The 25,687-nt window shown below is 48.2% G+C and overlaps 1 protein-coding gene and 4 non-coding genes across 5 annotated transcripts; 1 reads left to right on the top strand and 4 right to left on the bottom strand.

Moving 5' to 3' along the window:
- The first annotated feature begins 3,492 nt into the window (after nucleotides 1–3,492).
- LOC137318404 (histone H2A-like) lies at nucleotides 3,493–3,882 on the top strand. The gene has a single exon (XM_067981308.1). It carries the CDS (start codon nucleotides 3,493–3,495, stop codon nucleotides 3,880–3,882), a length of 390 nt encoding a protein of 129 aa, XP_067837409.1.
- Nucleotides 3,883–18,034: 14,152 nt separating this feature from the next.
- On the bottom strand, nucleotides 18,035–18,106 carry trnaa-ggc (transfer RNA alanine (anticodon GGC)). Its single transcript has one exon. It is a non-coding gene; the product is annotated as a tRNA-Ala (tRNA).
- Nucleotides 18,107–18,576: 470 nt separating this feature from the next.
- Nucleotides 18,577–18,648, bottom strand: trnaa-ugc (transfer RNA alanine (anticodon UGC)). Its single transcript has one exon. It is a non-coding gene; the product is annotated as a tRNA-Ala (tRNA).
- Nucleotides 18,649–19,116: 468 nt separating this feature from the next.
- On the bottom strand, nucleotides 19,117–19,188 carry trnaa-cgc (transfer RNA alanine (anticodon CGC)). The gene has a single exon. It is a non-coding gene; the product is annotated as a tRNA-Ala (tRNA).
- Nucleotides 19,189–20,797: 1,609 nt separating this feature from the next.
- On the bottom strand, nucleotides 20,798–20,869 carry trnaa-ugc (transfer RNA alanine (anticodon UGC)). Its single transcript has one exon. It is a non-coding gene; the product is annotated as a tRNA-Ala (tRNA).
- Nucleotides 20,870–25,687: the final 4,818 nt, after the last annotated feature.

Raw genomic sequence — 25,687 nt, 5'->3', positions numbered from 1 at the left:
GAGAACATGGCGTAGTTTCTCCGCTCCGGGGAAGTACTGGACGACAAAGGGTACTCTGTTGGTTGCGTCCCGTGTTAGTCTCCTGAGGAGGTCTATGCGATTTTTTGCTGTGGCCCGTCGGAACTGTCGATCGATGAGTCGAGCGTCATATCCCGTTCTTACTAGGGCGTCATGGACATTCATCCACCGACCTTCGGGTAAGCGTACTCCAAGGCGGCCTTCGAGACACACGACAACGCAAAATCGTCGAGCAGAAATTGATAGCCAAGTTCCGCACCCATGAGGACGGCCTCAACCGGGATCTTGGGTTCATGTCACGCTACACGTTACCCCACCAGCGAACAAATGTTATCTGTTTTTAATATAATGGGTCATTTGCTGGCTCTCTCTGCCTTCCGGATGTTTCTGCCTCTCTCTGTGTTTTTTTTTTCTCTGTTTTTTTTCCCTGTTTGTTTTTTTGTTGAATGTGTATTCGGAGGTTCTGCAGGTAACACCTCTCTGTCTGAACACGGTGATTGCCTTGGCAACGGGCAGTTGCAGGGGCAGTCTGTAAACACCATGTATTGTTCAATATGTATAAATGCGTAGGCTTCAAGGAGATCTTGAAACATTTGCCTGAGGAAGGAGAAAATCTCCGAAAGCTTGTGAATTTAAAATAAAATTGCTGGACTATAACTTGGTGTTGTAAAATTGTTTACAAACATGATATTAGGGGAAGAGGTCAATAAAGATATCAAGACATTTAAGTTAGAAAGGGTGGTGAAACTCCTGGTCCAGATGGATTGTATCCGTGCATATTAAATGAAGCAAGGGAAGAGATAGCAGAGGCACTGTTACATATATAGAAAAAATCATCACAAAAAGGAATAGTGCCAGAGGACTGGATGACAGTTAATGTGATTCTTATATTTTAAAACAGGAGATAGAACAAGTCCAGGGAACTATAGACCAGTTAACTAAAGGCCGGTGGTCGGAATGATCATGGAATCTTTCACTCAATGCTGCAATAGAAAAACTGTAAACAATTTTACAACACCAAGTTATAGTCCAGCAATTTTATTTTAAATTCACAAGCTTTCGGAGGCTTCCTCCTTCGTCAGGTGAACGATGTGAAAATGACGAAGGAGGAAGCCTCCGAAAGCTTGTGAATTTAAAATAAAATTGCTGGACCATAACTTGGTGTTGTAAAATTGTTTACAATTGTCAACCCCAGTCCATCACCGGCATCTCCACATCATGACTGCAATAGAAAAACATCGAGAAACCGAAAATATAACAAAGAATAGTCAGCACGGATTTCAGAAAGGGAAGGTTTAACAGTTTGACAGAAGGTTTGAAAGTTTAAATTATAGTTCAACATAACTTATCTGCTTTTCAATTCTACTCCTCCAGAAACAAACCTCTGTGTTTGCTATTTATGGACTTATCAACCTGTGTTGTTACTTTTAAAGATTTGTCAATCTGTACCCCTAAATCCCTTTACACTTCGACTCCATTTAGACTCTTATTTTCCAAGCAGTATGTGGCCTCCTTATTCCCCCGAGCAAAATGCACCACCTCACACCTTTCTATATGGAAATTCCAAGGCCATTTGCACCGCCTTTCAGCAAGCTTATCAAAGTCAGTATAGATAATACCCCCTAAATTCATTACAAGCATTTAATACAGCATTACAACTAATGTTTTATCTATAAAATGTTCTCCATTCCCAGTTTTTGAAAACCCCACCCGTGCAATATAATGTGAAGAATGAGTTTATCTTCTGTCCCTCTCTCATCTGTAAACTTCAATGACCCGGGATTTGGGGACATCTACTGGCCGGAAGCAGAACTGCAACAGTTCGGAACAAATTGCTGAAACCGGACAATGTGCAGTGTGAGCGTGTTTGTGATTGGTGGCAGGTATTAAATCTGATTGGTTTCTTCAGTTATCCAATCAGATCGATAAAGGAAAAATATTGTGACATCAGTCCCAATCACAATCATTACCTTCCCCCATCCCTCATTACCATAGGGCTGTGGGGCTGCCTATTTAATCCGAGCTCGGAGCGGATTTGGGTCATTTCTGGGTCTGAAATTCAGTTGAAAATGCCTGAGGACAAGAAAGCAGCTCCCAAGAAGGGCGCCAAGAAAACCTTGAGTAAAGCACCAGCCAAGGGCGGCAAGAAGCGGAGAAAGTCGAGGAAGGAGAGTTATTCCATCTACGTCTACAAAGTGATGAAGCAGGTTCACCCCGACACCGGCATCTCCTCCAAGGCCATGAGCATCATGAACTCCTTTGTGAACGATATTTTCGAGCGCATCGCGGGTGAGGCTTCCCGCCTGGCCCATTATAATAAACGGGCGACCATCAGCTCCCGGGAGATCCAGACCGCCGTGCGCCTGCTGCTGCCCGGGGAACTGGCCAAGCACGCCGTGTCGGAAGGGACAAAGGCGGTGACCAAGTACACCAGCTCCAAGTAAAACTCCACAATGTACTGAAAAAAAATAAACACAAAGGCTCTTTTAAGAGCCACCCACAGTCTCTCTGAAGACGCTGTACCGACACCTCTGTATGGAATCATTTTACTGTAGATAGTTTGATACTAACTGTCTCTCTATAACTCTTGTGTTTTTGTAGTTTCTCTTGAAATCTGGAAGATTCTCATAATCACAGCCCGGTTTAATCTGTGTGTCGCTTTTTTATTTAGTCCCAATAACCAAAAACGTGTCCCTGATCCTCTCATTCCCGTTGATTTTCCACCCCTTCCCCCGCATCTGCCCCTTCAGAGCCGTTTTCAGGCGGTGGATTAGACTTCAGTCATTTCTTTCTCCTTTTCACGTTTGTTTGTTCATTATTCGGGAATATCACTTTCAGAACCGCAATCCTTTGTAAAGCAGCAACCCTGAAAGGGACTTCACACCGAGTACAGAATAGTCTAAAGGATCTGTCACTGTTCGACTTCTTACACCAGGAGTCTCGGCTCCGGTTTCGATCGCGCTGCAGCTCCTGTGAACAGGGATCAATCCACAATCTGTGGTTTGTTACTTTTACAAAGATTGAGCTGGAATCTGTCCAGTTACAAAATGGGACTTTGTTGGAGCCCGATTGAAAGCGAACGGTGAATGAAGCCGGATTTTAACCGGATTGTAAAAGATTCTGGAAGTTGTGATGGGAAATGTGGAACAACAGAGTAAAAGGAGAGAGATTTTTAAATCTTTGTCTTAAGGCGAGTTTTTTTTCCCAAATCCGCTTCTTGTGTTACAAATATATTGGCGGGCTTTTCAAATTTCAAAAAAACGGTTCAGTTCGGTATTTTCCGCCTTTTCTCATTGCCGGCTGTTGATTGGTGAATGAAACATCTCTCTGATTGGGCTGTTCGTTGAACCAATGAGATTGAGGACAGATGAACCAATCACAATTTCCCCCACTGTCCTCCTCCAGAAGGTATAAGAAGGGCGAGTGCGGGAGGATTTCTTCATTCTTTGTGAAAGTGTTTGTGAGATTGTGGAAATGTCTGGAAGAGGAAAAACTGGCGGTAAAGCTCGGGCTAAGGCCAAGTCTCGCTCATCCCGGGCCGGACTGCAGTTCCCTGTGGGCCGTGTTCACAGGCTCCTGCGAAAGGGGAACTACGCTGAACGTGTGGGTGCCGGAGCCCCGGTCTATCTGGCTGCTGTGCTCGAGTATCTGACGGCTGAAATTCTCGAGCTGGCCGGCAACGCGGCCCGGGACAACAAGAAGACCCGCATCATCCCCAGACACCTGCAGCTGGCCATCCGCAACGACGAGGAGCTCAACAAGCTGCTGGGACGGGTGACCATCGCTCAGGGCGGGGTGCTGCCTAATATCCAGGCCGTGCTGCTGCCGAAGAAAACCAGCACTGTGAGCTCCAAGAGCAAGTAAAGCGGCCAAGATTTAATCTGACAACCCAAAGGCTCTTTTCAGAGCCACCCACTGTATCTATGAATGGGCTGGTCACTGTCTGGAGAGACTGACCTATTGATCACAGTTATCCCCGGTCTACGTTAATATATTACATCGCTACAGCGGTTAAAGGAATGGGAGCCAATGTCAGTCAGCGAGCACATGGGTGATGGGTGAACGGGACTTGGTGGGAATTAGAATAGGGCAACGGTGTTTTGGAGGAGTTCAAGTTTGCACAGGGCGGAAGATGGGAGGCTGACCAGGAGAGCATTGGAATAGCCAAGTCTGGAGGTAACAAGGGAATGGATGAGGGTTTTTGCACCAGATCAGCTGAGGCAGGGGCGGAGACGGGCAATGCTTCGGAGGTGGAAGTAGGCGGCCTTGGTGATGGAGTGGAAAAGACCATAAGAGAAAGGAGCAGCAGCAGGCCATTCGGCCGCTCGAGCTTGCTCTGCCATTTAATGAGATCATGGCTGATCTGACTTTTACCTCAACTCCACTTTCCCGCTTTTTCCCCATATTCCGATATGTGGTCGGATACCCGTCTCAGGGTCAGATTGGACGCCAAGGTTGCGAAAGGTAAGATTCCGGCTCACACAGTGGCCCGGGGCAAGTCTCTGTCCATCCCGGTCCCTGAATCTATCCAGTCCCGACACAGGATCTGGGTCTTTCCATCCCGGTCCCTGAATCTATCCAGTTTCACACTGACTCCTGCTCGAATTCAACTCAATAAACCCACACAGGACCAGTCTCCATCCATCCATGTCCCTGAAACTATCCAGTCCCACATAGGATGTGTCACCATCCATTCCGTTCCCAGAATCTATCCAGTCCCCAATGACCTCAGCTCTAATGAAACTCATTGCACTCACACAGGAACTGTCTCTGTCCATCCCAGTCTCTGAATCTATCCAGTCCCCACACAGGACCAGTCTCCATCCATCCCGGTGCCTGAATCTATCCATTCCCACACTGACCCAAGCACGGAAAGGTATCGGGTGCCTTCCACACCGATTTATGTTGATTGAACTTTTGGGCGCCTTCTGTCAGCTACAAATCTGAAAACTAAAACTCCCTCTTCCAACGGTCCCGGAGCGGCACTGATTGATTCTGTTATGATAGTGATTGTATTGGAAATGTAGTGTGCCTCAATTATTGAATTTAAATTGTATTTTCCGCCTTTTTTTCCGAGCAATCCTTGAATATTAAGCCGGAGTCTGTAAGGATTGTGTCTGAATTTGTATTTCGCATTTGATGCTGGTGAAAATTTTATAAAGGACGGTAACTAATTCCTGGAGGCGGAGCTCGAAGTTACACGTCCGCTTGTCCGTCATTCTGAGCCAGTCTCCTCCCTGCCGCACTTCATGCTCTGTCTGTCATTCAAACACTCCTCCCCGGCCTCTCCGATAATGTGCCTTTCTCAACCAGGTCGGGGCGGGCTTTATAAATAGAGAAGAAAGGCGAGAGTTTTTCATTCAGCGGCGATCTGAGTGAAGAATCATCATGTCTGGCAGAGGTAAAGGAGGCAAAGGACTGGGCAAAGGAGGAGCCAAGAGGCACCGGAAAGTGCTTCGTGATAACATCCAGGGGATCACCAAACCAGCCATCCGCCGCCTGGCTCGCCGTGGCGGTGTCAAGCGGATCTCGGGTCTGATCTACGAGGAAACCCGCGGGGTGCTGAAGGTTTTCCTGGAGAATGTGATCAGGGACGCGGTCACCTACACTGAACACGCCAAGCGCAAGACGGTCACTGCCATGGATGTGGTGTACGCTCTGAAACGGCAGGGCCGCACTCTCTATGGATTCGGCGGCTGAACAACTCGACCTTTTCTAACCGGACACGAAACAAAGGCTCTTCTAAGAGCCACCCACCGCCTCACAGAGAGAGCACTGACCTGGGAACTGGTGCGGGATATATGGGGCTAGGGAATAGTTTTATAATTAAGCAGTTTTCTGTAGAATCATAGAAGTTACAACATGGAAACAGGCCCTTCGGCCCAACATGTCCATGTCGCCCAGTTTATACCACTAAGCTAGTCCCAATTGCCTGCACTTGGCCCATATCCCTCGATACCCATCTTCCCCATGTAACTGTCCAAATGCTTTTTAAAAGACAAAATTGTACCCGCCTCTACTACTGCCTCTGGCAGCTCGTTCCAGACACTCACCACCCTTTGAGTGAAAAAATTGCCCCTCTGGATCCTTTTGTATCTCTCCCCTCTCACCTTAAATCTGTGCCCCCTCGTTATAGACTCCCCTACCTTTGGGAAAAGATTTTGACTATCGACCTTATCTATGCCCCTCATTATTTTATAGACTTCTATAAGATCACCCCTTAACCTCCTACTCTCCAGGGAATAAAGTCCCAGTCTGTCTAACCTCTCCCTGTAAGTCAAACCATCAAGTCCCGGTAGCATCCTAGTAAATCTTTTCTGCACTCTTTCTAGTTTAATAATATCCTTTCTATAATAGGGTGACCAGAACTGTACACAGTACTCCAAGTGTGGCCTCACCAATGCCCTGTACAACTTCAACAAGACATCCCAACTCCTGCATTCAATGTTCTGACCAATGAAACCAAGCATGCTGAATGCCTTCTTCACCACCCTATCCACCTGTGACTCCACTTTCAAGGAGCTATGAATCTGTACTCCTAGATCTCTTTGTTCGATAACTCTCCCCAACGCCCTACCATTAACGGAGTAGGTCCTGGCCCGATTCGATCTACCGAAATGCATCACCTCACATTTATCTAAATTAAACTCCATCTGCCATTCATCGGCCCACTGGCCCAATTTATCAAGATCCCGTTGCAATCCTAGATAACCTTCTTCACTATCCACAATGCCACCAATCTTGGTGTCATCTGCAAACTTACTAACCATGCCTCCTAAATTCTCATCCAAATCATTAATATAAATAACAAATAACAGCGGACCCAGCACCGATCCCTGAGGCACACCGCTGGACACAGGCATCCAGTTTGAAAAACAACCCTCGACAACCACCCTCTGTCTTCTGTCGTCAAGCCAATTTTGTATCCAATTGGCTACCTCACCTTGGATCCCATGAGATTTAACCTTATGTAACAACCTACCATGCGGTACCTTGTCAAATGCTTTGCTGAAGTCCATGTAGACCACGTCTACTGCACAGCCCTCATCTATCTTCTTGGTTACCCCTTCAAAAAACTCAATCAAATTCGTGAGACATGATTTTCCTCTCACAAAACCATGCTGACTGTTCCTAATTAGTCCCTGCCTCTCCAAATGCCTGTAGATCCTGTCCCTCAGAATACCCTCTAACAACTTACCCACTACAGATGTCAGGCTCACTGGTCTGTAGTTCCCAGGCTTTTCCCTGCCGCCCTTCTTAAACAAAGGCACAACATTTGCTACCCTCCAATCTTCAGGCACCTCACCTGTAGCGGTGGATGATTCAAATATCTCTGCTAGGGGACCCGCAATTTCCTCCCTAACCTCCCATAACGTCCTGGGATACATTTCATCAGGTCCCGGAGATTTATCTACCTTGATGCGCGTTAAGACTTCCAGCACCTCCCTCTCTGTAATATGTACACTCCTCAAGACATCACTATTTATTTCCCCAAGTTCCCTAACATCCATGCCTTTCTCAACCGTAAATACCGATGTGAAATATTCATTCAGGATCTCACCCATCTCTTGTGGTTCCGCACATAGATGACCTTGTTGATCCTTAAGAGGCCCTACTCTCTCCCTAGTTACCCTTTTGCCCTTTATGTATTTGTAGAAGCTCTTTGGATTCACCTTTGCCTGATCTGCCAAAGCAATCTCATATCCCCTTTTTGCCCTCCTGATTTCTTTCTTAACTCTACTCCGGCAATCTCTATACTCTTCAAGGGATCCACTTGATCCCAGCTGCCTATGCATGTCATATGCCTCCTTCTTATTTTTGACTAGTGCCTCAATCTCCCGAGTCATCCAAGGTTCCCTACTTCTACCAGCCTTGCCCTTCACTTTATAAGGAATGTGCTTACCCTGAACCCTGGTTAACACACTTTTGAAAGCCTCCCACTTACCAGACGTCCCTTTGCCTGCCAACAGACTCTCCCAATCAACTTCTGAAAGTTCCTGTCTAATACCATCAAAATTGGCCTTTCCCCAATTTAGAATTTTAACTTTTGGGCCAGACCTATCCTTCTCCATAGCTATCTTAAAACTAATGGAATTATGATCACTGGTCCCAAAGTGATCCCTCACTAACACTTCTGTCACCTGCCCTTCCTTATTTCCCAAGAGGAGGTCAAGTTTTGCCCCCTCTCTAGTCGGGCCATCCACATACTGAATGAGAAATTCCTCCTGAATACACTCAACAAATTTCTCTCCATCCAAGCCCCTAATGCTATGGCTGTCCCAGTCAATGTTGGGAAAGTTAAAGTCCCCTACTATTACCACCCTATTTTTCTTGCAGCTGTCTGTAATCTCCTTACATATTTGCTCCTCAATTTCCCGTTGACTATTTGGGGGTCTGTAGTACAATCCTATCAAAGTGATCTCTCCCTTCTTATTTTTCAGTTCTACCCATATGGACTCAGTGGGCGAACCCTCGGATATATCCCCTCTCACTACTGCCGTAATGTTCTCCCTAATCAAGAACGCAACTCCCCCTCCTCTCTTACCTCCTGCTCTATCTTTCCTATAGCATCTGTACCCTGGAACATTGAGCTGCCAGTCCTGCCCCTCCCTTAGCCATGTTTCAGTAATAGCTATAACATCCCAGTCCCATGTACCCATCCATGCCCTGAGTTCATCTGCCTTGCCCATCAGACTTCTTGCATTGAAATAAATGCAGTTTAATCTAGACTTCCCTTGGTCTTTGCCCTGCTTTCTCAGACCATCTGTCCGGTCATGTTCTGTACACTCTCCCTTACTGCCTTTTGTTTCTGTCACCACTTTATTTCCCACTGACTTCCTGCATCGGTTCCCATCCCCCTGCCACATTAGTTTAAACCCTCCCCAACAGCACTGGCAAACACTCCCCCTAGGACATTGGTTCCAGTCCTGCCCAGATGCAGACCGTCCAATTTGTACTGGTCCCACCTCCCCCAGAACCGGTTCCAATGGCCCAGGAATTTGAATCCCTCCAGCTTGCACCATCTCTCAAGCCACGTATTCATCTTAGCTATCCTGTCATTCCTACTCTGACTAACCCGTGGCACTGGTAGCAATCCTGAGATTACTACCTTTGAGGTCCTACTCTTTAGTTTAACTCCTAACTCCCTGAATTCAGCTTGTAGGACCTCATCCTGTTTTTTACCTATATCGTTGGTGCCTATATGCACCACGACAACTGGCTGTTCACCCTCCCCCTCCAGAATGTCCTGCAGCCGCTCCGAGACATCCTTGACCCTTGCACCAGGGAGGCAACATACCATCCTGGAGTCTCGGTTGCGTCCGCAGAAACGCCTGTCTATTCCCCTTACAATCGAGTCCCCTATCACTATAGCTCTGCCACTCTTTTTCCTGCCCTCCTGTGCAGCAGAGCCAGCCACGGTGCCATGAACCTGGCCACTGCCACCTTCCCCTGGTGAGCCATCTCCGCCAACAGTATCCAAAACGGTATACCTGTTTTGGAGGGAGATGACCGCAGGGGACCCCTGCACTGCCTTCCTACTCTTCCTCTGTCTGTTGGTCACCCATTCACTATCTCCCTCAGTAATTTTTATCTGCGGTGTGACCAACTCACTGAACGTGCTATCCACGACTTTCTCAGCATCGCGGATGCTCCAAAGTGAGTCCATCCGCAGCTCCAGAGCCGTCAAGCGGTCAAACAATAGCTGCAGCTGGACACACTTCCCGCAGGTGAAGGAATCAGGGATACAGGAAGGATCCCTGAATTCCCACATCCCACAAGAGGAACATGACACGGCGCTGGGATCTCCTGCCATGACTTAACCCTTAAATTAGCTTAAGAACAACTACAATGTCAAGAAAAAAAAAGGAAAGAAAAACTACTTACCACTCCCTTTAAGGAGTTTACTCCTTTAAATTGTTCTCAATTTAGAGAATGTTAACTACACTAGGGACCTTGATTCACTAAAAAAATAAACGCTACTTCCTATAAGACCTGCAGACCTTCCCTTTCCTTTTACTTCAGTTACTGTAGATAAGGAGAAATACTCACCTGAACCTACTCACCAATCAGGTGCCTCCCCTGTGTCGCGTCCCGATCTGATTCCTGACGTCACTTCGAACTCGGTCGCAGCTCCGCTCGGCTCCTCTCAGCGCTCTGAAATCCCGCCTTTTATCGGACGCTCCCTCCGCTCGGCTCGGCTCGGCTCCTCTCAGCGCTCTGAAATCCCGCCTTTTATCGGACGCTCCCTCCGCTCGGCTCGGCTCCTCTCAGCGCTCTGAAATCCCGCCTTTTATCGGACGCTCCCTCCGCTCGGCTCGGCTCCTCTCAGCGCTCTGAAATCCCGCCTTTTATCGGACGCTCCCTCCGCTCGGCTCGGCTCCTCTCAGCGCTCTGAAATCCCGCCTTTTATCGGACGCTCCCTCCGCTCGGCTCGGCTCCTCTCAGCGCTCTGAAATCCCGCCTTTTATCGGACGCTCCCTCCGCTCGGCTCGGCTCCTCTCAGCGCTCTGAAATCCCGCCTTTTATCGGACGCTCCCTCCGCTCGGCTCGGCTCCTCTCAGCTGTTCTCAGCGCTCTGAAATCCCGCCTTTTATCGGACGCTCCCTCCGCTCGGCTCCTCTCAGCTGTTCTCAGCGCTCTGAAATCCCGCCTTTTATCGGACGCTCCCTCCGCTGGGCTCCTCTCAGCTGTTCTCAGCGCTCTTTAATCCCGCCTTTTATCGGACGCTCCCTCCGCTCGGCTCGGCTCCTCTCAGCGCTCTGAAATCCCGCCTTTTATCGGACGCTCCCTCCGCTCGGCTCGGCTCCTCTCAGCTGTTCTCAGCGCTCTGAAATCCCGCCTTTTATCGGACGCTCCCTCCGCTCGGCTCGGCTCCTCTCAGCGCTCTGAAATCCCGCCTTTTATCGGACGCTCCCTCCGCTCGGCTCGGCTCCTCTCAGCGCTCTGAAATCCCGCCTTTTATCGGACGCTCCCTCCGCTCGGCTCGGCTCCTCTCAGCTGTTCTCAGCGCTCTGAAATCCCGCCTTTTATCGGACGCTCCCTCCGCTGGGCTCCTCTCAGCTGTTCTCAGCGCTCTGAAATCCCGCCTTTTATCGGACGCTCCCTCCGCTCGGCTCGGCTCCTCTCAGCGCTCTGAAATCCCGCCTTTTATCGGACGCTCCCTCCGCTCGGCTCGGCTCCTCTCAGCTGTACGGCGACGTGGTATCGGCGGCGTGCTGAACCGGTTACTTCGGGCAACATTTCCCTTAATGAGTGCACTGAATTGTCCAGGGAACGTTACAAGTGAGTTTACCCGGACCTGCATTCCCCCCCCCCTCAGTGAAATGCTCCTTCACTCCATTCGCTCTGTTTTGGTTCTGTTTCTCAGTCAGATGTTGTGATGTGGGACAGGGGGTTTCCATGGGAGAACTGGTTAAGCTGAGCCGCTGTGATAAGGGCCCAGCTTGTGATACGGACTTTCCCTCTGACGGTTGTTTCTGACACTGATACTGAGAGGGTTTGTGAAATTGAACCGTTTGAGCTCAGTCATTGGGGACCTGGAATTACCACAGGCCCAACTCTCAAAGCCCGCTCCAAACTGAGGCTACTTCTCATTGGTTGCTTTGCTTGAAAACTAATTTCCTTAACCAATCGGAGAGACGTCAATACGAAAACAGAGCAAATTATTGGCCAGAATTGACCGATTTTTTAAAATTTGAAAAAGGCCGCCAATTTCAGTGTATGAAATCAGTGAATTACTCGGACATGTCGTTTTCAGACAAAGACTTAAAATCTCTTTGTAATAATGTTATTCCGTATTACACGTCCCAGATTCCTAGCGCTGTTTAAAAACACATTGTCCATAACTTGCGGAATAAAACCCCATTCATAGATTGCTGATGTGGACAAATTTCACTTCGACCTGTAAAAATAACAAATTACAGGTTATCGATTGATTCCGTTGCAGGGACTGAACAGGAGCCGCGTGTCCTGAAAACGGAATCATTGACGAAGCCTGAAAATGAGCCTGTTCTTTTCCCCGAGGCGTTCATTCTGGATTGTTACACTGCGGGGAACGTGCTGCTAATATGCGGGATATTAACGTCAGTAACTAATTATTTCAGAGATTGGCTCCGCAGTGAGAAAGAGGAAGGAACTGAATTCTGATTCTTAGCCCTGAAAGTGATTGTTAACGTGAAAACCGGGGACGGTGCAAATCTGAATGAGAGCAAGAGCAAAGCAAAAGGGGCATTGAACGGACCCCGGACCCGTGTTCACTTTATTGGGTCGTAAATTCTACAGAGACAAACATTAAAATGGGGCGGTTTCACTGACTTTCTTTCAATTTCCCCAATAGATTCAAAGGATGATGACCGAGTAAAGCAGCAATTCTGAATCTCAGTCTCTGGTCCTGTGTGTGAGTGTGGGATTCATTCTGTATCTGTCAGTCTCAGGTCCTGTGTATGAGTGTGGGATTCATTCTGTATCTGTCAGTCTCTGGTGCTGTGTGTGAGTGTGGGATTCATTCTGTATCTCTCACTCTCTGGTACTGTGTGTGAGTGTGGGATTCATTCTGTATTTCTCAGTCCGTGGAACTGTATGTGAGTGTGAGAGGGCAGGGACCTTTGTGCAGGTCAGGTTTCTGATCCCCTCTCCCATGGGACTAACCTTTCAACCGAAACCCAACAGCCGCTGTTTAAAATGTATCCTTCACACTTCTCACCTGGTGCCTTCAATGGATGCTCTTTGTATAACTCCCCACATCCATACTGTCCGGCTCTGTTTCCACTCTTCACTGTCCAACCACAGAGTGAGACTGGAACTAAACCAGGAACATTCACTATTGGTTTGGGGGGAGAAAGCAGCAATGATTTTAAATAGCAGGTTCTTCCCATTCTGAGTGTGAAACGGACACACTGGTGGGAATGTGAGACTGATATTGTGCCTCTCTGTATCTCTCTCACTAGCGCTGTACATGAAGGTGGGATACTGTTACTGAGCGTGAAACGGACACACTGATAGGAAGTGTGAGACTGATACTGTGTCTGTGTGTATGTCTCTCTCTCTGTTTATCTGTCGGTCTTTCTTTCTCTCTCTCTCTCTAGTGTTGTACATGAAAGCAGGATACTGTTAATGAGCGTAATATAGATACCCTGTTGTAAGGTAAAGACTCATTCTGTGTCTGTGAACAGACCTCCGGTTCTGTTGGTCAGACAGTCACTGTCCCTTCTATTATGTATGCGCCGGTCTGACGGTGCATTTAACTGTCTCCAGTTCAGTAAGGAAAGTTGGAGAGAAACAGCCTGTAACTGTCTGACACTGGACTGCCTGTTAGTGTTGAATATATTCAGTAACTAGCCGTCTAAGGGGATTGAGAACGGGACGGATAGGACACCAGTTACGATTGTTTGTCAGTCAGTTTCGGAGGAGAGAGAGACACAGAGAGATTGGAGGAGCCCAGAGCGGATAATTTGTATTTTCATCTTAATCAAACATATTTCTGTGTCGAACAATATAATAATGTAAAACCAGATGTGGATTATCACATCCACAGCTGTGATTGGCTCCTGTCCCTGAATCTGTGGATCAGACACTGTGAGGAGCGCCGGCGTCAGAGTGTTTAACAGTGACTGAGCTGGGAAACGACAACTAACCCCCGAGAATCTGCAGCACAGGCCGAGCGGGGAGGAAAGCCTGTCCCGGGAATTGTCAATCTGGCGAACAGTTTGTCCTGTGAATGTGAAGATGTGAACATTGTGTCAGAGAGAGTGTGTTAAAGGGGCGGGCGGGTTAGATTAATGTCACTGTGTTTGTGTGGCCGGTCTCATCGCCGGATTTCCAAGTCTATTCTGAGTAAAATTTTAAAAAATCCCTGTCAAAGGAACGTCCTCGTCCCCTGCCGAGCTCCGAAGTGGCAATTTAAGGTAAGGTTTTAGTTCAATTCAAGATTTCAGCCGAAAAACGGAGATCATGTCGGCGATCGGGTGAGAGAGCGCGATCAGTGCATCAATGAAACGGGTTGAAATCGAAACTGGTGCTTTTAATTCCGGTGAAAGTTTTTCGACAGCAAACATACCGGTGTTACTGATGGGAAGGGGCTAGTCTGGGACTCTGGAGTGCCCGATTTGAATTGGAATCGGGGAGTTTAAGAGGAGAGAGAAACACAGAGAGGCTGGAGGGGCCGGGAGCTGACAGCAGGATGTCTCCGCCCCGTCCGCTCTGTGCCTTTAAGTTGCTCTGTGCCGCCGCCTCTCGTTTCATTTCTGACCCAGCTCTGACTGTCAGAGAGATTTTCGACAGAGTCCCGGACATGACAGACACTGCAGCCACCGAAACGGCTCCTCCTGCCGCTGCCACCGCTCAAGCCAAAGCTCTGAAGAAGAAGAAGGCGGTTCCCAGACCCAAGTCCACCGGTCCCCCGTTGGGAGAACAGATCCTCAAGATTGTGGGGGATTGCAAGGATCGCAAGGGAATATCCCTGGCCGCGATAAAGAAGGTTCTGGCTACCAAAGGCCTGGATGTGGAGAAGCTCCGGTCCCAGATCAAATTAAGTATCAAGAGAAATGTGGAAAAAGGCTCCCTGGTGCAGATCAAGGGCACGGGCGCCTCGGGCTCCTTCAGAGTCGCTAAGAAGGAAACCCAGGCAAAAGTGGTAAAGAAGGTGAAGAAACAAGTGACCAAGAAATCTCCCGGAAAGAAACCAGCGGCCAAAAAAACAGCCGGCAAGAAATTAACGGCCAAGAAACCAGCGGTCAAGAAATCGACCACGAAAAAGGCGGCGAAATCACCAATTAAGAAGAAAGCGGCGGCGAAGAAGCCCAAGACCCCCAAGCCAGTGAAGGCGAAGGCGAAGAAGGTGAAAAAACCGAGGGCCAAGCACAAGCCGAAGTCAGCAAAGCCTAAGAAAGCAGCGGGCAAAAAGAAGTAAAAAATCAAGTCCAACTTGTGACCATCTGAACCCAACGGCTCTTCTCAGAGCCACCCACGTCTCTCAGAAAAGAGCTGATCCCGGAATCAGATGATTCCTGTCCCGGGGCCGGGCTCAGATTTCAGATCGAAATCATTTCAAAAAAACCCAGGGTCCTGGTGACTCGCTGATATTCGCTATCCCCCGCCCCACCCCCACTGTCTGAAATAAAATAGAGAGAATGGGATGTCCGGGCCGGGCCTCACTGGAACTGGCGTGTGTTCGGCTCCAGTCCCAGTTCATTTTTTCTTCCAGATTCAGGGCGAGAGTCCGTGACAGGGTAAAACTGGCGGAGATCCGCCGCTATCACAATTCAAACCCCAACACATGAGATTCACCAAATCAGCTGGAATAAAGTGTTTGTAAACTGCTGAACCCGTCTGGGAGGGGGTGTGTGGGGAGATCGAATCGGGTCTGGGACTGAAATGGAAGGAGGCGGATTGACTTGTTATAGAAGGGACTGTATTTAGGCAGGAATATTACTGACTGTTAATTGTAACGGGGTTTATTTAAAATTTCCGGGTTTCTGGAAATCCTTGAATATGAAGCCCGAGTCTGTCAGGGTTTGTGCGGAGCGCTGTGTTTCGGTTCTATTATCGATAAACGGTTTGAAATTGGCGGGTGGAGAAAGCTGGAGGTGGAGCTGGAAGATCAGAGGCTGCTCTCCGCTCTGTCCGTCACTCTGACTCTCCTCCCCTCTCTGTTTATCCTCTCACCCTGCCTCCTTCTCTCCCTGTTTAATATCTGTAAACAATTTTACAACACCAAGTTATAGTCCAGCAATTTTATTTTAAATTCACAAGCTTTCGGAGGCTTCCTCCTTCGTCAGGTGAACGGTGTGAAAATGAAATCCTCGAAATGAAATCGCATTTATAATTCACAGAACAATGCTTGGTGAGTACAGACAGTTTTTTCAACTGCCCGTTGCCAAGGCAATCAGTGTGCAGACAGACAGGTGTTACCTGCCAGGTCTCACAGAATATACAAATCACCAAAAAAAACAACAAACAAAAAAAAAACAGAGATAGAGAGGTAGAAACATAGAAAAGACAGCAACTGACCCGTTATATTAAAAACAGATAACATTTGTTCGCTGGTGGGGTAACGTGTAGCGTGACATGAACCCAAGATCCCGGTTGAGGCCGTCCTCATGGGTGCGGAACTTGGCTATCAATTTCTGCTCGACGATTTTGCGTTGTCGTGTGTCTCGAAGGCCGCCTTGGAGTACGCTTACCCGAAGGTCGGTGGATGAATGTCCATGACTGCTGAAGTGTTCCCCGACTGGGAGGGAACCCTCCTGTTTGGCGATTGTTGCGCGGTGTCCGTTCATCCGTTGTCGCAGCGTCTGCATGGTCTCGCCAATGTACCATGCTCTGGGGCATCCTTTCCTGCAACGTATGAGGTAGACAACGTTGGCCGAGTCACAGGAGTATGAACCATGCACCTGGTGGGTGGTGTCCTCTCGTGTGATGGTGGTATCTGTGTCGATGATCTGGCATGTCTTGCAGAGGTTACCGTGGCAGGGTTGTGTGGAGTCATAGACGCTGTTCTCCTGAAAGCTGGGTAATTTGCTGCGAACGATGGTTTGTTTGAGGTTGGGTGGCTGTTTAAAGGCAAGTAGTGGAGGTGTGGGGATGGCCATAGCTAGGTGTTCGTCATCATTGATGACATGTTGAAGGCTGCCGAGAACATGGCGTAGTTTCTCCGCTCCGGGGAAGTACTGGACGACAAAGGGTACTCTGTTGGTTGCGTCCCGTGTTAGTCTCCTGAGGAGGTCTACGCGATTTTTCGCTGTGGCCCATCGGAACTGTCGATCGATGAGTCGAGCATCATATCCCGTTCTTACTAGGGCGTCTTTCAGCGTCTGTAGCTGTCCATCGCGTTCCTCCTCGTCTGAGCAGACCCTGTGTATTCGTAGGGCCTGTCCATAGGGGATGGCCTCTTTGACGTGGTTGGGGTGGAAGCTGGAAAAGTGGAACATCGTGAGGTTGTCCGTGGGCTTGCGGTAGAGTGAGGTGCTGAGGTGCCCGTCTTTGATGGAGATTCGTGTGTCCAAGAAAGAAACTGATTCTGAGGAGTAGTTCATGTTGAGCTTGATGGTGGGATGGAACTTGTTGATGTTATCGTGTAGTCTCTTTAGTGATTCCTCAACGTGGGTCCATAGAAAGAAAATGTCGTCGATGTATCTGGTGTACAGTGTTGGTTGGAGGTCCTGTGCAGTGAAGAAGTCCTGCTCGAACTTGTGCATGAAAATATTGGCGTGCGAATTTGGTCCCCATGGCAGTTCCGTGTGTTTGGATAAAGAACTAGTTATTGAAGGTGAAGACATTGTGATCCAGGATGAAGCGGATGAGTTGTAGGATGGCGTCTGGAGATTGGCTGTTGTTGGTGTTGAGTATTGATGCTCTCGCAGCGATGCCGTCATCGTGGGGTGTACTGGTGCAGAGTGCCGAGACGTCCATCGTGGTGAGAAGTGTTCCTGGTTCAACAGGCCCGTGGGTACTGAGTTTTTGTAGGAAGTCTGTAGTGTCGCGACAGAAGCTGGGGGTTCCCTGCACGATGGGTTTCAGGATGCCCTCGATGTATCCAGAGAGGTTCTCACACAGGGTTCCGTTGCCTGATACGATGGGACGTCCGGGTGTGTTGGCTTTGTGTATCTTTGGGAGGCAGTAGAAGTCTCCCACGCGGGGATTACGTGGGATGAGAGTGCGTAGGATGTTTTGAAGGTCTGGATCGAAGGTCTTGATCAGTTTGTTGAGCTGATGGGTGTGTTCTTTGGTCGGATCTGTGGAGAACTGTCTGTCGTGTTCCTGGTTGTCCAGTTGTCGGTGTGCTTATTTGCAATAGTCCGTTCTATTCTGTAAGACGATTTTCGCTGTTATTATCACTGGGCCCGCTCTCCAGCCCCGGGATGGGAGCCATTTCAAAGGCGCGTGCGTGCTTCCATTGAATTTTACCGTGTGCAGAGCGTTCGGTTTTCATCGAGGTGAAGAAACCCTTTCCTGTCCTTGTGTGTGAAGGTGAGGTGAGGACAAGAGGGTCTTCTCAAAATTCGAAACAAAAAGCGTTTGGAGATGCCGGGGATTGAACCCGAGACCTCATACATGCCAAGCATGCGCTCTTCCACTGAGCGACATCCCCTCAGTAAAACCGCTTCCACTTCAGAATAAAAAAGTGGGCTTTCCGCTCTGTCTCTCCCGGACAACGCGATGCCCAGTCGTCACACATGCTCACAATGTTCAACCTCTGCTTCAGTTCACGGGGTTTCTGCTCCTCTTTAATTTGAACTTCCCCAACAAAAGTCAGCGGAAATAAAAAAAAATACAATTGCCAATAGCCAGTGACGAAGTTGACATCCAACTTTTGAATCATAAAGTGAGATGGATGAATGACACAGCGTCAAACAAGAGGTGGGACTGCTCGCTCGACATTGCACCGTCACACATTCCAGTCAGTCGGCGGCGGCTAGGAGCTGAACTGCTGAGGCTGACCGTGAGATTTAGTGCTGCTCCGGGAAAATGTAATGCTTGTGGAGCCTCAGAAGTTGGAACTCGCTGGGCTCAGAAAGCGCGGTTCGCCTTTCCGTGCGTAATTCTGATGAAAAATATTTTTGGAGATGCCGGGGATTGAACCCGGGACCTCATACATGCAAAGCATGCGCTCTTCCACTGAGCTACATCCCCTCATGAAAATTGCTTCAAATTTAGAATAAAAAAGTGGGCTTTCCGGTCTGTCTCTCACGGACAACACGATGCCCAGTCGTTCCACGAGCTCACAATGTTCAACCTCTGCTTCAGTTCACGGGGTTTCTGCTCCTCTTTACTTCGAACTTTCCGAAAAAAAAGTCAGCGGAAATAAAAAAATACAATTGCCAATCGTCAGTGACGAGGCTGACATCCAACCTCTGAATCATAAAGTGAGATGGATGAATGACACAGCGTCAAACAAGAGTTGGGACTGCTCGCTCGACATTGCACCGTCACACATTCCGGTCAACCAGCGGCTGCTGTGAGCTGAGGGGCTGAGGGGACCGTGAGATGAAGTCCTGCTCCTGGACAATTTCATGCTTGTGGAGCCTCAGAAGTTGGAACTCGCTGCGCTCAGAAAGCGCGATTCGCCTTTCCGTGCGTAATTTTGATGAAAAATATTTTTGGAGATGCTGGCGATTAAACCCAGGACCTCACACATGCGAAGCATACGCTCTACCACTGAGCTACATCCCCCGATGAAATAAATAGGTACCAAAGCAATGAAGAACTTATTGTTCCCATTTTATGAGACCACCCATGGTGGGACTGCCAGATGATAGATTATTTCCAGTTTCAAAGATTGGGGAGGAGCAGGGAACAGGCGTTTCGACCACACAGAGGGAAGAATAGTCTGGATGTTAGGCGGCTCTTCATTTCCCAGAGAATAGTGAGTCTCTGGAATACATTGCCGGCTGGTCTGGTGGGTGCTGACACTTTGTATACTTGGCTTAAAATCATCTAGTTTTCTGCTCCAACCTGACAATTAAAGATGAAATTTGCGGACCTGATACAACTGTGGGTGAACGGAAGAAACCAGGCCTCGGCACTTAGTCTAATGAGAAAGGGGGAGTTGAGAAGAAAGGCTGGGAAAGTGGGGAGAGACTCCTTGAACCGTGCTGAAACCACCCTTACTATTTCAGGGAACATTTTTCGAACGCTCCCGTTATCAGTCACTTTGCTTACGGTTGGACGGGACTAGAAATCCTCAGACACATTGGGGCAGAGGCCGGCAAGAATATTTCGAGTCCCTGAGCTTCAGAGGAGGGCAAAGTGAGACACAGACAGCATTGAGGATAATTTCACTATAGACGGGTGCAGGACTTGCCCCAGGTGTGGTTTTGTGTTTAAAGATCACTTCACTGAAAACACCTTGACGATCTGGGGTTACAGACGGACATGATGGTCAGGAAAAGACCAGTTGGTTCATCAATCCTGCCCCACATGCCTGGAGCATCGTGACCAGACACATCCTACCGACACCACCCGCCCCACCCACCGGAAACATGTAATCTCCTGGGAGCCGCGACAAACTAGAAACAAATCCAGCGCCAATAAGGAGGGGAAATTCTGGGAAATTCCTCCCCGACTCCTTCGGGCGATCGAATCGAGTTCAGTGGATCACACTGACCATGTGTAGGTTTACTGTAAAACCACTCACCTTCTATATGATGCGATCTCTGCCTCAGTCAAGAACTGGTCCAGATCCATCCAGAAGGCAAAGAGAGAGTCAGCACCCACCACACCAGCCGGCAATGCATTCCAGAGACTCAGTACTCTCTGGGAAAAGAAGAACCGCCTCACATCCAGACTATTCCTACCTCTGTGTCGTCTGAACGCCTGTCCGCTGCTGCTCCCCCATCTGTGAAACTGGGAATAATCTATTTCTTCACTCAGAGGGTGGTGAACCTGTGGAATTCTCAACGACAGAAGGCTGCGGAGTCCAAGTCATTGAATATATTTAAGAAGGACAGATTTCCACACACAGAAGGCATCAAAGAGTATGGAGAGAGAGCGGGAATGTGGTATTGAGATGGAGGATCAGCCATGATCATATATAACGGCGGAGCAGGCTCGAAGGGCCGAATGTCCGACTCGTGATCCTATTTTCTCTGTTATTATTACTGGGCCCGCTCTCTAGCCCCGGGATGGGAGCCATTTCAATGGCGCGTGCGTGCTTCCATTGAATTTTATCGTGTGCAGAGCGTTCGGTTTTTCTCGAGGTGAAGAACCCCTTTCCTGTCCTTGTGTGTGAAGGTGAGGTGAGGACAAGAGGGTCTTTTCAAAATTCGAAACATGAAGCGTTTGGAGATGCCGGGGATTGAACCCGGGACCTCATACATGCAAAGCATGCGCTCTTCCACTGAGCTACATCCCCAACGGCCACGATTCTCCAAGTTAGAATAAAAAGTGGGCTTTCCGCTCTGTCTCTCCCGGACAACGCGATGCCCAGTCGTTCCACGTGCTCACATCGTTCAACCTCTGCTTCAGTTCACGGGGTTTCTCCTCCTCTTTACTTTGAACTTTCCAAAAAAAAGTCAGCGGAAATAAAAAAAATACAATTGCCACTACTCAGTGACGAGGTTGACATCCAACCTCTGAATCATAAAGTGAGATGGATGAATGACACAGTGTCAAAGAAGAGCTCGGGCTGCTCGCTCGACATTGCACTGTCACATCTTCCGGTCAGTCGGCGGCGGCTATGAGCTGAGCTGCTGAAGGGACCGTGAGATGAAGTCTTGCTCCGAGACAATTTTATGCTTGTGGAGCCTCAGAAGTTGGAACTCGCTGCGCTCAGAAAGCGCGATTCGCCTCTCCGTGCGGAATTCTGATCAAAAATATTTTTGGTGATTTTGGGGATTGAACCCAGGACCTCATACAGGCGAAGCATGCGCTCTACCACTGAGCGACATCCCCAGATAAAGAAAATAGCTACCCACGGAAAGAAGAACTGATTGTCCTCATTTTATGAGACCACCCAAGGTGGGTCTGCCACGTGATGGATTATTTCCAGTTTCAAAGATTGGGGAGGAGCAGGAAACAGACGTTTCGACTGCACAGAGGTTAGAAGAGTCTGGATGTTAGGCTGTTCTTCATTTCCCAGAGAGTAGTGAGTCTCTGGAATGCATTGCCGGCTGGTGTGGTGGGTGCTGACACTTTGGCTTAATATCGTCTAGTTTTCTGCTGCAACCAGACAATTAAAGATGAAGTATGCGGACCTGATACAACTGTGGGTGAACGGAAGAAACCAGGCCTCGGCACTTAGTCTAATGAGAAAGGGGGAGTTGAGAAGAAAGGCTGGGAAAGTGGGGAGAGACTCCTTGAACTGTGCTGTCACCATCCTCCCGATTTCAGGGCACATTTTTCGAACGCTCCCGTTATCAGTCACTTTGCTTACGGTTGGACGGGACTAGAAATGCTCAGGCACATTGTAGCAGAGGCCGGCAAGAATATTTCGATGCCTCCAGCTTCAGAGGAGGGCAAGGTAAGGCATGGACAGCATTGAGTCTCATTTCACTATCAAGGGCCAGGTGTGAGTTTGTGTTTAAAGATCACTTCACAAAAAACACCTTAACGAGCTGAGGTTACTGACGGTCATGATGGTCAGGAAAAGACCAGTTGGTTCATCAATCCTGTCCCACATGCCCGGAGCATCGTGACTGGACACTTCCTACCGACACCACCCGCCCCATCCACCGGAAACATGTAATCTCCTGGGAGCGATTACAAACCAGAAAAAAATACAGGGTCAATTTCTGGAAAATTCCTCCCCGACATCTTCAGGCGATCGAAACCAGTCCAGGACATGACAGTGACCATGTGTAGGTTAACTGTAAAACCACTCACCTTCTGCATGATGCGATCTCTGACCCAGTCAAGAACCGATCCAGATCCCTCGAGAAGGCAGAGAGAGAGAGTCTGCACAGACCAAACCGGCTAGCAATGCATTCCAGAGACTCACTGCTCTCTGGGAAATGAAGAACCTCCAAACATCCAGCCTATTCTCACCTCTGTGTATTCTAAACGCATTTCCGCTGAACTCCAGCCTCTGAATCATAAAGTGAGTTGTATGAATGACAGAGCGTCAAACAGGACCGAGAACTCGGATTGCTCGCTCGACATTGCACCGTCACACATTCCGGTCAGTCGGAAGCTGCTATGAGCTGAGCTGCTGAGGTGACCGTGAGATGACGTCCTGCTCCAGGCCAAATTAATGCTGTGGAGCCTCAGAAGATTCATCTTTCCGTGGGCGGCGGGTGGGACAGGGGGAAGAGACTCCTTGGTGTAAGATGAGGCATTTTCAGCAAATAGAGCGCACATTTAGATTAAGAGTTTTCAAAATATAAACCATAGAAACCACTCACGTTTACATTCGGCATCTTAATGCATAATCAACACCCGCTTATAAACATAATATCTCTGGGAATTGAAGGATTGTCGCTGAGGATCATGAAATGGCCGAGTTAAAACTTACCCAGAATGCAGAAGGTCAGACTGAGCGAGGTGATGCTGGAAACTGCTTTTTTGCAGGGTTCAAACATTTTGCAGAAGATAACAGGCGACATTGTGAATGTGTTGCGACTATGTTGAGAATATATAGACCTTGGGTGTGTCGAGATATTGGGGTCTTGTGTCCGCACAGACCATGAGCATTTCTGATAGGAATGTGAATAACAAATAAAGATCAGGGAGAGTTTGCATGAAATGATTGGTGTAAACAATTCTAGTTTTACATTTGAATTTATAGATGGACAGGCCGACGAGAGAGAGAGGGAGAGAGACGGATAAGCAGCCACCCGAGGGTTACAGCTTCTATCCAAAGCAAGACTAACAGTTAGTACCGTGTCCTTCTTATTAATACTATGGCCTTAAACATTGTGTGTGTTGATACTTGTTTATATCCAATAAAGGATTAATCGCAACCTATTGGTGTCGAGTCTGAATCGATCTTATAAACTGGCCACTGCAGCATCGGACCTTGACATGAGATAATGTGGATTGAGTGAAACTAAGTGCCTCGGACGGACAAGGTGCTAAACCCAGTCCGTTAAGTTTGGAAAACCGTTTCGGCGGGAGCATGAGTTTTCCTTCCAATACTAACAGTAACAATGGGAACTATCAGGGAAGCTTTTTTAAAAAAAGAATCTGAGCGTCGTGATGGGCAGAGAAGTCTGTTAAGAATTGTCCATGATGTGGAGATGCTGGTGATGGACTGGAGTGGACAAATGTAAGGAATCTTACAACACAAGGTTATAGTTCAACAGTTTTATTTGAAAATCGCAAGCTTTCGGAGGCTTTCTCCTTCGTCAGGTGGAGAAAGCCTCCGAAAGCTTGTGATTTTCAAATAAAACTGTTGGACTATAACCTGGTGTTGTAAGATTCCTAAGAATTGTCCGAGAGCTAACATATGAGGAGTGGTTGAGTAGATTGGGACTCTACTCATTGGAGTTCAGAAGAATGAGAGGCGATCTTATTGAAACATATAAGATTGTGAAGGGTCTTGATCGGGTGGATGCAGTAAGGATGTTCCCAAGGATGGATGAAACTAGAACTAGGGGGCATAATCTTAGAATAAGGGGCTGCTCTTTCAAAACTGAGATGAGGAGAAACTTCTTCACTCAGAGGGTAGTAGGTCTGTGGAATTTGCTGCCCCAGGAAGCTGTGGAAGCTACATCATTGAATAAATTTAAAACAGAAATAGAGTTTCCTTGAAATAAAGGGAATTAGGGGTTACGGGGAGCGGGCAGGAAATTGGACATGAATTTAGATTTGAGGTTAGGATCAGATCAGCCATGATCTTATTGAATGGCGGAGCAGGCTCGAGGGGCCGATTGGCCTACTCCTGCTCCTATTTCTTATGTTCTTATGTTATCCTCAACACCTCAGTAACACAGGACGCCGTGCTCTACGGGCAGTTCCCCGGGATGCACACCGAGATAGATATCAACTGCTGCTGGAAGACCATCAACTCGGTGATGGAGGCTCTTTTGTCTGCCAGAAACCTGCTGGTCTTCCAGCTGACGGAGCTGTCCACACCGAGTGTTGCCGACTGGCACACTCCAAGGTCCAGGGTTATGTGCTGATGGACGCACTGAAGTGAGTTGCAGCCTACACAAAGGCTTTATGAGTAAAGGCCACTGTGTAAGGCCATTTCACCTTGTATTGTACAGAATGTACTCGAAGATATGGACAGTGTTTTGAATTGAGGTAATGAGGTCATAGTGTGCACGATCTGTATTGTTTTGAAAGGTAATTGTGACATTTACATTGAAATGTGTGTATCCTTAAATTTTATGAAATAACTAGATTTTGAAATTTTAATGAAGTATTGGAGCACAGATACACATATCATTAAAAGTAGCGACGCAGGTTAAAAAGGCAAATCAAGCTGTGGGGTACAATTCTAGAGGGATAGCATTGATAAGCAAAGAAGTTGTGCTGAACTTGTGTGGAGCCTTGGCTAGGCCACAATTGGAGTATTGTGTACAGTTCTGGTCTCCATATTACAGGAAGGATATAGATGCATTGGAGCCGGTGCAAAAAAGATTCCCAAGGATGATACCAGAACTGAGAGGCTATCCTGATCAGGAAAGGATGAACACGCTGGGACTCTTTCCTCAGATCGTGATAAGGTTTGGTAGTGTAGACAAAATGTTTCCTCTTGTGAGGGAGGCCAAAATTAGAGTTCATAAATATAAGGGAAGTCTCCCCAAAGCCTTTCCACCATCTACAAGGCACAAGTCAGGAGTGTGATGGAATACTCTCCACTTGCCTGGATGAGTGCAGCTCCAACAACACTCAAGAAGCTCGACACCATCCAAGATGAAGCAGCCCGCTTGATTGGCACCCCATCCACCACCCTAAACATTCACTCCCTTCACCACCGGCGCACAGTGACTGCAGTGTGTACCATCCACAGGATGCACTGCAGCAACTCGCCAAGGCTTCTTCGACAGCACCTCCCAAACCCGCGACCTGTACCACCTAGAAGGACAAGAGCAGAAGGCGCATGGGAACATCACCACCTGCACGTTTCCCTCCAAGTCACACACCATCCCGACTTGGAAATATATCGCCGTTCCGTCATCGTCGCTGGGTCAAAATCCTGGAACTCCCTTCCTAACAGCACTGTGGGAGAACCTTCACCACACGGACTGCAGCGGTTCAAGAAGGCGGCTCACCACCACCTTCTCAA

This window comes from Heptranchias perlo, unplaced genomic scaffold (genome assembly GCF_035084215.1).
Source record: "Heptranchias perlo isolate sHepPer1 unplaced genomic scaffold, sHepPer1.hap1 HAP1_SCAFFOLD_70, whole genome shotgun sequence".
NCBI classification, from domain to species: domain Eukaryota; kingdom Metazoa; phylum Chordata; class Chondrichthyes; order Hexanchiformes; family Hexanchidae; genus Heptranchias; species Heptranchias perlo.
Note: the sequence above shows the minus strand (reverse complement) of the source record. Positions and strands in the feature narration are given on the sequence as shown.